This window comes from Aulonocara stuartgranti (genome assembly GCF_965226115.1).
Source record: "Aulonocara stuartgranti genome assembly, chromosome: 5".
NCBI classification, from domain to species: domain Eukaryota; kingdom Metazoa; phylum Chordata; class Actinopteri; order Cichliformes; family Cichlidae; genus Aulonocara; species Aulonocara stuartgranti.
Genome location: NC_138943.1, coordinates 5,192,232 through 5,204,533, shown reverse-complemented (window position 1 = coordinate 5,204,533; position 12,302 = coordinate 5,192,232). Strand labels below are relative to the sequence as shown.

Here is a 12,302-nt window from a genome sequence, read left to right as displayed (position 1 = left end):
TTATTTATCATTTGCTTTTAAAGAACTCCATGGATCAGCCAGCACCACAATATAGAACAATAGTTCTAATACCATACTGTGGCTCTAGGTCACTGAGGTCCTCCTCCAAACTTCTTTCAGACCCCAGCTCTTGACTAAGAACCAAAGTTGACAAGACTTTGCAGGGCTCATCCAGAAAGCAGCAATCATTTCTTAAAATTCACCTTTTAGTCAAGTCTGAGGTGCCTCGTAGTTTCTGTCAAGTCCATTGTGAACATGCTGCTCTTTCACTTGTTCTATATTTTCGTATTTGTAGAATTGATTTTCTTTTAATAATTTTTACCTTGAGTTTTTTTAAATTAAAATGACTACTACTAGTCTGAAAAACAGAAAATATCCACTGAGCAGAGGTGCTCTGCATAATAGCCAGTCTGCTTCAAGTTGATAGGAAGGCAAGACAGGTAAGACGATAACCCAAATAACTCATTACAACAAAGGTATGCAGAAAAATGTTCCGTCTTGATGAGTCTTGTTTTCTGCAGACGTCAGACGTTGGGTTAAACAACATGAGAGCACGGATAAATCCTGCCGTGTGTGAGTGTCTTGAGGCTGCTGGTGGTCTAATTGTGTGGGGACTTTTTTTGGCACACTCTTGGCCCTTTAGTACCAAACTTTAAACAGCAAGTATTGTTGCTGACCATATCCATTCCTTTATGATCACAGTTGAACCATCTCCTTTATATAAAGCACAATTTCACAGAATTTGAATAATCTCAAACTAGTTTCTTCAACGTGTTTAAAATATTGACTGTACTCAAAGGGCCTCCACAGCCACCAGATTTCAACCCAACAGAGGACTTTTAGGATGTGGTGGAATGAGAAATTTGCATCATGGATGTGCAGCAACTGTGCGATTTTGTCATATGACTATAAACTGAAATCTCTGAGGAATCTTTTTCCAGCACCTTCTTCATGAAGAATTAAGACAGTTCTGAAGCCAAAGGAGGTCCAACCCAGTACAGGCAAGATGTACCTAATATAGTGGCTGGTGAGTGTATATGTGACTTTGTTTTTATTTTTTAATTTGTTATGCACTCTTTGTTCTTTCTCTATATGAATAAAACATGATATACTCTGAACAGTTACCACTTGTGATAAAAAAAAAAGAAAAGAAAATAAGGTTAATAAAATATGAATCCCCCCACTAATCATTAAGGACTGGATTCACTGCGTGGCTGAGGTGTTAGACAGCGACTGCTTCAGCTCGTGTAATGTTGATCTAATATACCGATTTCTAAGAACAAACCAAAGACTAAAACAACCGTTTCCTCTTGTTTGAGCAAAAAGAATTTGGTTTATGTAGAAACAAGCAATGTTTTGCAACTGGATATTTCCCTCCTCTCCAAAAGAGTTAAAGCTAAAAATAAAAAAAAGAGAAATGAACACCCACCCCGCTGCACCCAGAATTGCCACCACCTGAAAATATTTGCAGGTTACGGACAGAAAGCAAAGGAAACCCGGGCGACAGCTCACAAGGGTGATGGGGAGGTAAGTGTACAGTACATATATATAAAATATAAAATCTGACATATATTTTATATATATATATTAAATTGTGTTAGGATTCAGTATCGTTCACTACACAGCATTAAAGTGGTGTGTCTTATTATCTTTTTTCCTTCATTTTTCTTTTTTCCAACGCTATCATATAAACCAGAGGAGAGTCAAAACAAAACAAATGAATCAACGAACAAACAAATGTGGGAATAAAATGGAAACTAAGCAACAGACGAAAGGCCTCCGCCCGATCCGATGCCCGTTCCCCGTCCCCCTCCACCCCACAACCACCCTCCCCAGCGGGAGGGGTGAGCTAGCCCGGACGAGGTGGGACAGACCCGTCCAGCTGTACAGCGCAGTGAAACATAACTTACATATTAGCTCATTTTTACACGTACAGTCGTGATCAAGGCACAGGGATCTTCTACAAGTTTTTTTTTTTTTTTTTCAATAAAGTTGTACAAAATAATACATTTTACAGTCTGTACAGGAATAATAGTCCAGCAGTAAAATAAAGACAGACGTACTTAAAGCCAGGAAGGGAGGAGGTGGGAATGGGAGAAGTGAGAGAACAAGACGAAAGGTAAACGGTGTGGAGGTGGGTCATAGTGTGGACAAGGAGGCCTGTGAGTGCATGTGCACGGGTGTGTGTGTTAGTGTGTCCGTGTGTGCTGCCAGGTCAGAATGTCGCATCCAGCCCCGACGAGTCGTTTCTTCAACTTCGTACGTTCCTTTTGCGTCGTCATGCTTTCCTTGTTAAATAAAAATTCCACATATTCAATAGTTGTCAAATAGCAGCTGGAGCAAAGGGGGCGAGGATGTATATATTTTATATATGTGTGTATGTGTGTGTGTGGCTGTTGGAGGTTTAAATGGTGCACAAAGGCAGATCTCACACACACAGTGTACACCCACACACAACATGGGGTAAAAACTAACAAAAACTTAAAAGTTGAATTGCGTTATTACAGGAATATATAATATTTATATTTATATATTTATATATATATATATACATATTTATATACACACATATATAAATATCTATATATATAGCTTGGATTTTTTGCACTGCATGAAGTTCACTGGTATGCATGAGTTTATGCATTGTATGATATTCATCTTGTTTATTTTTTTTATTTTTTTCTGTTGTTGTTTTCTGCATCCCTCCTTGGTTGGATTCTTGAAGAGCCGTGTGGTCTTCTGTTAGAGTCACGCTCACGTCCGCAGGCAGCCATTAGTCAATTAGTCCATCTGTCCATCTCTGGGCACAAAACAGCCCTCCTCTGTATCATTTTGCCACCCTCGCTGTCTGCCGTTCCCTTCCTTCGTGTTCAGCACTAGGTGAATAAACTCGTCCCTCTCAGAAGGCATTATTCAATTTAGCCTCTGCCGACTTTGGAAAGCAGTAGAACTTGACTTTTGAAAGGCTCTGTGAGAGTGTATGCGTCTTACTGCTGTATTAAAACCTATCTGAAGTCGTCTCTCATATCTGTGTGTGTTTGTGTACCTGTGAGCATGTGTGTTCATTTAACTGAGAGAGAGCTAAAAGGAGAGTTCGCCTACACTCAGGGATTCCAGTCCTGACCCTCTTTCCTGGGTCAAAGTGTGGCTGAGTACAGCAGTCAGTCCAGGCTGATAGTTGATGATGTGGTGTATCTGTAACAACGTTTCCTTTGTTTTGAAAAGAGTCTTTCCGCTGTTCAGCTTTTCTGCAGTTGTGTTTATCGGGAGAAGCTGTATCGGAGTGGAGGGGAGGGCAAGGCGCTCAGTTGCTTGCTCAGATGTTAGGTGAAGTTGGTGGAAGTGGATGAGTGATTGGCTAACTGGTCGGGAGGGGGTGTTTAGCTAGGTATGATGATAGGTAGTTAGGTAAGATTGGACGCCGCTGCCAATCACAAGAGCTCATACTGCCGTAGGTGCATCCTCTGTATGATGTCGCGACAGTCATTGAAGACGCGGCGGATGTTTTCTGTGTCAACCGCACAGGTGAAGTGGGGATAACAGTAATGCCGCCCGTCTCCGCTGGCTGTGCTGATCCTCTGAGAAAAGAGACACACAAAGACTAGTTGGTACTGACGATGCCCGCAGAGTAACGCTGATCTAAACTTGTCTACCACTTTTTATTATATAGAAGGGAGTATCTGTAAATTATCGTTTCTATATTATCATGTATTTTTTTAATGTAACTATTGAGCTGTCATACATTCCTAATATCCAAAGTTAAAAAAAACCTTATGGGCGAAAATCAGAGAACACTTATATATGCAGTATACTCATTAAAATATAATTATTCTAACACCAAACTGAGGGAGAACTTTTTTCCAGTGGCAGGTATTATACTCACCCACTGATACACATTGATAGTTTATGTACTCTGGTGTAGTGACAAAATCTACATCTCTGGGACATAAGCGGTCCATCAAATGCTCAAAAACACTGAAACTATGTTCAGCTCCTTCAGCAGTGCCAGAGTAGAGAGACTGAGTGGAGTTCAAGCCAATTTGGAAACCACATCCCATGTAAATCAGCCTCTAAAGGAATTTTGTCAGGAATATAACTCAAACCTCATATTAGTCTTTTATGTCATATAAAGAATAGAAAAAAGGGAAACTAAAGTCAAAGAGGCAAAACAGGTTTTGCCTCTTTGACTTTTGTACACACCAGAAATTCATCCCGTATGAAGTACTTTGCCCTGGTAACACGGGGATCTTCACCTGGCTCTGGTATTGCTGTTGGAAGAAGAAATCTGGTCACATTCGAGTCACCTTCACGCTGCAGCATTAAATAGTCACACGGTGCAGCACTGTTACCACAGAATAAACCACATTAGAGTTAAACTGGTAAAAATGGCCAATACTTTACTTGATCTCAGGACCGTAACTACTGATTTTCACTGAGCGTGAGGAGAAAAACCTCAGCATGTTTACATATTAACTAGGGGTGCAACGATACACAAAATTCACGGTTCGGTTCGGTTCGATACTTTGGTGTCACGGTTCGATATTTTTTCGATACAAAAAAAAATGTTCATGCCTTCTTAATTTGTCATTTATTAAAATTATAAATATATATTTTAACTCAAAAGTACAGTTTTTAAATTTAACCCTAACCCTTGTGCGTGTTTTTTATTTTGACAGCGAATGCGCACCTGCGGACCACTTATGTGCAGCCCTGGTTATTTAGCTTGTCATATTGCAGCCACAGAAATTATTTTGTCCATGAAACCATAAAGCTGCACTTTCTTTTTGCCTTATAGTCTGATTTGTCATAACTTCTCCATTTTGTGGTAAGCTTTTCTTTGGCTGTCACTTCTTCACCCTGACCTGTCTTATTTGGCTCAGCAGAACTGAAATGCTTTTACACACGGACTCACATAAGCTCAGCGATTCTCTGCGCGATCAACCTCTCACATGTTTAAGCTTGCTGCGTCATGTTTGCATAGTAAGCTAACGATTAATAAGACGATGTCAGAGGAATTGGTGCACAAATTATCATCACTCACAGATCAGTGCTGTCGCTCTCTATACACAGTTCGTACGATTGCAAAGTGAAAGCAAAAAAACAGAAGCGCAAATTCAAACGCGACTTCGATATGTCACATATTGACAGTGGCTCACCGATGCCAATGACATAATTACCCAGCTACATTTCTGAAAGAATGCAAAAGCATTGACATATATTTTTCCTACAATAGCCCGACGGGCAGGGAAGAGAAAGATTTTGGTAGCCCGACTGAAAAAAATCGCTAGCTCCAGGACGTCGGGCTAGCGATATTGCAAGCCCTGTATCTGATTGAGGAATCACTCATCTTTGGAAAAGAGAGTTTATTACAGAGAAATGGCTCTTTCCAAAATAAAAGCTATACTATCCACTTCTTCTGGGCTATATTCTCAGCAGCATAAGGAGAATCATGTGCTAACAGCTGTCTAAATGACTCGGCTAAAGTTAGTAGCATGCTTGCTTTTTTTTGTCTGCTTCCACTTGTCTTTGCACTAGGATGATGTCGGCGTAAATGTGCAGTCATATTCGTTGTGTTCCCACTAGTGCTTTCAGGTTAATCTCGTTGAAATGACCTTAACGCCACAACACGGCAAATCTCCGTTAACGAGCTACCGCCGATCGCTCCGTGCATGGGGCTAGACGGCCAACACGTTAACGAGCTAACTGCGCTAACACACTAGTTCACACCAATGTAATTGAGCATTGCATGGCACATCCAACATACTGTTTTACTTTAGTCCATGACTCGCTTACCTTCAGGGTCATACGTCACATGAAAACCAAAATAATTCCAAACGCCAGATCTGAATGAGGTTCAATTTGCCTGTTGCAAGTAGAGCTTAACTTCTGTCTCGCTAGCTTGCCCTGCGCTCTTCCTTCTGACTATGCTGTCTGTGTTGAGCGCTCAGTGGATCTGCGCTCGACAGTGCAGCCTAGGCGGAGTAGTCGAACACAGATTCACTGAGCGCTCAACACAGACAGCATCGTCAGAAGGAAAATTGATAAAATAAATTACAAATGTTGTATTGTTCGATACATATGCGTACCGAACCGAAAGCACTGTATCGAACGGTTCAATATCGATACGAATATCGTTGCACCCCTAATATTAACATGTCAGTGCACTGCGGGCGTTAGCATGTGTGACATTTCGATGGAGCACTCAGAACTCAAACTAACCAAGAGCTCCGGCCGTGAAGTCACACGGACACACGATCTAACTGGATAACAGGAGGCAGAGCCTTCAGATATCAGGCTGCTTTGCTGTGGAACCAGCTCCCAGGGAGGACTGTATTAGGTGATCATGAACCATCCCTTTGTTATTCTGGCTTTGGCTCTGGTCGGTTTATATGCAACATCTGCACATCATAAAGTGTACTCTCCAGTTTTTTGTTCATGCTGTAGCCACGCTTCCGTTTCTTTGTCATCTCTGGATTGTTTCCCCTCTTTGAGTCTCGGTCTGCTGGTGGTCTCTCTGGAGTGCCTGTTCATAGTGAACTTTTGGATAATACAGCTTCTCCCTCTGATGTTGTACGCTCTCTAACTTGTTCCTTGAGATGAAAGTTGTTAACAGGAGCTATATAAATATTATTGTATTAAAGTGGACAGTTCTGGGGATGTTATATCATCAGGGATAATGTTTGGGGGGAAAAAAAGACTGACAGCAAGATGAAGATGAGCAGATCTAAGAGCGCCAGCCTTACCATCATCAGGCGTAGTGTAGCGTGCAAACTCTGGGAAATACTCCTCAATTTTAGATTTTCCTGCCAAAACCTTCTCAGCAAGCAGGTCCTGTTTGTTCAGGAAGAGGATTACAGAAATGGTCCGTAGCCACCTGCGGAGGGAAGTGAGCAAGTTCAGACCAAGGTTAGTTTCAGACCCAAAACATGTGTTGCTGGAGAGTCACTGTTTTAAAAGTAGAAATTACATTTTAATAGACTTTGGCTGGAGAACACGGCAATAATTTACTCTCTGGAGTTCTGGGTTAAAAAGGTCTTAGAGCTTCTGCCATAAACAGCCCATATGGAGTCAAAGGCGGACATGGTGTCTGCTCAGAGCTTTGTCCCTCTACATATACACCCTGAATCAGAAATTTCACATTTTCTTGATTTTCAGAAGAATTTTTTAGTGCACCGTTCACGTAAACGTATCGAGCGCTTTGTTTAAATTTACTGTACTTATCTCTGAAAAGAAATGACTTCTCTTACCAAACTAGCAAAAGCAGCAGCCCCTCAGATGACAAACCTTCCCAGCTTGATTTGTGTTTTCATTTGCACAGCTAACAGAAAGCTCACATCATGTCTCATGTTCTTTTGATCCTATTTTATCTTTGTTTTTTCCCCCGTATTTCCCTGCTGTGTGCAAGATGGCTTGTAACTAGGCATTCCTCTCAACTCAAAGTAAAAGTTTTATTATTGTATTGTATTGTTGTATATGACTTTCTTTTAGCCCAAACAATGGAAAACTACCAGTCACAGTAATCATATACTTCACTCTTAAGTTGCTCTTATGTCTGCTCCCTTTACCTTCTACATAAAGGGAGCTAGAAAGGGACCAAAGTGTCACAGCATTTAGTTTCTATAGTCTTTTTAGCAACATTTCTTGGCTTTTATGACTCCCTTTTGTCTCCTCACCTTCAAACAAAAAAAGACAAAAACAGAAAAGAAAGAAATGTGTCCAAAGAAAAATTTGTCTCCGACCTGTTGTTCCAAATGTTCTTGAAAAGATTGAGGGCTTCCTGTAGTCTGTTAGTCTGATTATCTTCTCTGATCACCATGTTGTAGCTGCTACTCGCCACCACAAAGATGATAGCTGTCACATCTGCGGCACACAACACAGAGCAGGATTAATAAAACCACTATGAATAAAAATACCCAAAAACTCAAGATACACAACCTTGTTCTCAACTTGGACTTTAAATGAACGCACATGCTTCAATCCAGTTACGGATTGCTGAACACTACATATATATCTGCTTTAGTAACTTTATAAACCCAATGACATGAAAAAAGCAGCAAAGTGAGTGTTAGATACTTCAGAAATAATTCAGGATCATCTCCTACCATTAAAACACTGGATCCACTTTCGCCGTTCATCCCTCTGACCTCCAACGTCGAACATACTGAGAGACAGAGGAAGTTAAAAAGTTTTATATTTACACTTTTAAAACAGTATTAATCCTTTTATTTGACTTTTTTACTTTCGCTCTATCGCACACATCGTGATAAATAAACATTGAGGTTGCTCACTGGAAATTAACTTTGTCTATTTGAAATCTTGTCTCGAAGATCCCAGATGTCAGTACTCTGCATCTTAGCAGGTCCTGAAAAAAAAAAAAAAAGGAGTAGGAGGGTTAAAGGAAGCACAAGTGGACAATGAAGCATAAAATGGCAGTAAATGGGCAAGAAGTCGACTTTCGTGAGGAAATAAAACAAATAAAGATAACTGATGCGTGCGTCTTGAAAGTCCATCTAGGGAACAGCATTTAAACTTAAATGCCGGGATGTGTGACACAGTTCATATTATGCACTTATCAGTATTGATACACATTATAAATAAAATAATTTTAAAAAGAAGCTGTGCATATAGTCCATTTTCAATAAGACATACTGAATAATAACACCTAATAATGAATAGTGTTTGTAGATGAGTAGATCTTTTGTAAAAACAGGTCAAAAACAATCAAATTCAAAGTTTTATCTGGCTATCTAAATCAAATAAAAGCAGATAAATTCCACACTCATTTTACTTTTAATTTTTCTATATTCACTTTCCATTTCCCACGGCACTGTTCTTACTCGCTTCTACGCTAATCACAGCTGATTGTACATAAAAATCTAGAAAGTATTCACCAACTATGATTTTCTATATGCAAACATGCCCTGTGCACGGCTCTGCTGCCCTCAGTGGTGATGCGTAATTACAATGCCGTCATGAAGGTCTCTTCATGCTTTCCACGTCCACACGGGTCGTTGGGACGTGAACTTCTCCATCTGCACACGCTCGTTTCACGTATGATATGACGTGTACTGCAGTTCACATCCTTTGTCTGGTTCCGGCTACACAGTTAAACACACTCACACTTTTTACTTCTTCTCGAGTTTCCCCAAGATTAAACTTTGACACGTCACAGAAGGGAAGGCACAGGTGCCTCCAAATAATATACACAGAGCATGAGTGTGTCATGATGGGAACCTGAAAATCTGCTTACAGGTTGTTATTGCAATATTATTTGAGTTTGGTGAATAAATGCAAATGTCTGGCAGGCGTTGCTCTGGTGGTTCATCACCTTCAATCCTGTTTGTGTTATTACAGTGAACTAAAACTCAAAAAATGAAAGCTACAAGAGAAAAAAACATTTTGATTAACTGGAATAGAAAACAAAAACTACTCTCCATTTTCGTTTTTGCTCAATTTGAACATTATAGAATATACTAAACACTGGTGAACATTTTTAAACAATAAAATAACAGAATATAACTGAAACTTACAAAACTAAATAAAAATGATAAAAACTGTTATAACTGGTGTTTGAGTGCTGACTGCCTCACCTGATCAGTGGGTGTGTAGTCGTTCTGCCTGACCACATCAATCCGGTCTAGGAAGCTGCAAAGACAACACAAAAGCTTTTAAATCTCAGCTGGAACTGTATAGAAAAAATATATATACAATATTACAATAAAACTAATGTATTGCTTACTTTCACAGTAAATCAGTCCATTTTAACTAACCACAGTAATCTTCAAAATAAAACCTACTGAACTGTAAACGCAACTTAAAATCCTCCTTAACTCACCAACCTATCAGACTGGAAGAGTTTGGCTTCAAAAACGCACACAAACACAGGCCGAGCGCTGCTGCCGAGCACAGCAATGAGAGCTCGGGAAACATGGAGGATATGAGTCCCTGAATGGCCACGAGGGGGCGAGTGTTTGAAATCGCAGCGAGATCAGAGGCAGCCAGTCTGAGTCACCGGCAGCCGTTTGCTCTGTCAGACTGAAGAAGCCTCGTCAATGGAGCTGCTGTAGTAGTACTTGCACAGAAGGAGAAGTGTGTGTGTGTGTGTGTGTGTGTGTGTGCGTGGGTGGGTATGCAGGCCTACAGCGCGTTCATATTTTGAAGAGCGCCTACCCAAATGCATGTTAATGGTCTGTGTGAACGGGTGTATGCTTTCAAGGTGTGTGAGGCAGCCTGACGACTCTTTCGGAGTTGTCTGGACCACAGACACTTTTACACTAGTACCCGTCGTGTACATGCACACCAGCATTAATAAGATTTTCACACAGGAAAAAAAAACAACTTCCCTATCATCTCCCTTCGAGCCACTGCACATGCATGTAAATAAAATGAAGGTGGAAAATTAAACTTCCAAGCTGTCCGGACGGGACTTTCAGATGTAAAGAGGTAAACATTATCAAAGAAGAGTTGCTCAGCTGTGGCATGGAAAGAGGAGTGAGCTGAATTCAGGCCAGTTATACCGAAAGGAATTTGGTGATTATCTTTAAGCAGCAGTGTCGCACTCGCCTGCACTGATCGAGCACAAGTGCTGCAGTTTTCCTACAGAAACTGAGCTGAAAACTTCACAATCGCAGCTTTAATATCATGCAAATGTTTCAATCACGGATTCTGCTCTCAAACTTAAACATTTGCATATTAAACTTTAGCCCTTCCTCGTGTGTGTTACCATGTTATATTAAACAACAAGATCTCAAGTAAATACTGAATGGACGTGAAATGCAGTACAAATAATTACAGGGTCTCCGACAGATATAGCTTGAAATGCAATGGGAGTCTTTCTGTAGAAAGAAACTTGAAAATTACCTCCATACAAATTGTTAAAATAAAACACCAAATATGCTAAATGTACTTTATTGTACCTTATTGTACTTTAACCTTAATGTACTTTAATGTACCTTATTCTGATGCATTTCTACTTCACAAAATTCCGGAACAATATTTAAATATTAAAGCTTTCCCCTGAGCAGCATGTTTTAAGCAGGGATGAGGGTTATAGTGCAGTAGTGTTAAAGTGTAGCCACACAGTTAATGCTTGCTAATTTAAAAAAAAATGAACAGACATGGCTTTGATGTGTTAAAGCACTGCTTGCAACTTCATCTAACCAATTTTATTTTAAATCTCTGCAAAGCTTCACCAACCAAAATGCTTTAAGTAATCCCTGACTGCTTGTTACAGAGTAGTTGCTAACATACTGCGTTCCCACTCTGTTCCCCGGCCCGCCCGGCTGTCTGCTTTGAATAATTGTCTACGCTCTATTCTTACAACTAGCAAGGCAAGACACTGGCCTGCAGCCGCCTCTCAGAGAACAGGTATGCAGCCCCCTCTGAGATAACTAGGAATGTTGCGGGCAGGGGTGAAATGTGACAGAAGGGCTGCAGGTAACACACTGAGAGGAACGGGGGGCTGCGTCTGCAGGCGCTACAGTGCTGGACAAACGGACAAAAAGACCCCTGAGCCAGGAAGGAGAGGGAGGAGAAAGGGTTCGCAGAGACAAAGAGCGGGCCATGCGCATTTCTCTGCACAAATGCGCACTGACACAGATATTCATGTAAAACACACAGAAAGACCATTAGGCAGTCAGCCGGTCTGGTACCAGCCGCTCTCTGCAGGGGCCAAGTGGCTCAGGTGCTCCCACACCTCAGCACCTTCGAGTCAAACTTCAGCCCATAACATTACATTATTAGTGAGCACCTCAACAACAAAACTTTCATTTTGGGTGAAGGTGAAAGCTACAGCTCTAATGATGAGAGTTAACATGCCTGCCCCCAACATCTGCTGAGGCCAAAATCTTGTTTATCTACAGCTCCGGTCTGAGGCATCAACACGCCCAGGACAAACACACTGCTCAATTTTTAGCACTTCTCCCTATTAATAGGAGAAGTGCCAATAATAACCATGCCTACTAAGATGAACTAAATAATAGTGGCTGCCCCAGTAACAGAGAGGTCTACGGTGTTATGTATATCCACAGGGTTATTCTGGGCAGCAGACAGGGTGACTTAAACTCTGGAAATATACACAGGTCACTTGTCTGGTAGCTAAAAATGACCCAGTATTTACAAGAAAAGCTAAAATTCATTCTTCTGTTTTCTTTGGGTTTCTTTTCTTCTTCTTTTTTGCAGATACAATAAATGTAGGCCACGATTGTGGAAAAATGAAAAATAAATACTCTAGCATTTACATATTTTTAAAATGTCATATTTACTTCAATTCTTTATTTGGATTCATTGTTTTATTGCCACAC

General features: G+C 40.6%; 1 protein-coding gene across 4 annotated transcripts in view; it reads right to left on the bottom strand.

The window, feature by feature from the left end:
- Positions 1-1,032: 1,032 nt before the first annotated feature.
- LOC309707119 (guanine nucleotide-binding protein G(s) subunit alpha-like) overlaps positions 1,033-12,302 on the bottom strand; it is a 58,748-nt gene continuing 47,478 nt past the window's right edge. For all 4 annotated transcript variants that reach the window (XM_082534249.1, XM_082534248.1, XM_082534250.1 and 1 more), the window contains 7 exons: positions 9,591-9,645; positions 8,289-8,362; positions 8,103-8,161; positions 7,740-7,860; positions 6,744-6,874; positions 4,201-4,268; positions 1,033-3,578 (listed from right to left, as the gene is read on the bottom strand). In XM_082534249.1, the coding sequence (XP_082390375.1) occupies positions 3,432-3,578; positions 4,201-4,268; positions 6,744-6,874; positions 7,740-7,860; positions 8,103-8,161; positions 8,289-8,362; positions 9,591-9,645 (655 nt within the window). In that variant the 3' untranslated portion in view covers positions 1,033-3,431. The remainder of the gene's footprint in view (positions 3,579-4,200; positions 4,269-6,743; positions 6,875-7,739; positions 7,861-8,102; positions 8,162-8,288; positions 8,363-9,590; positions 9,646-12,302) is intronic.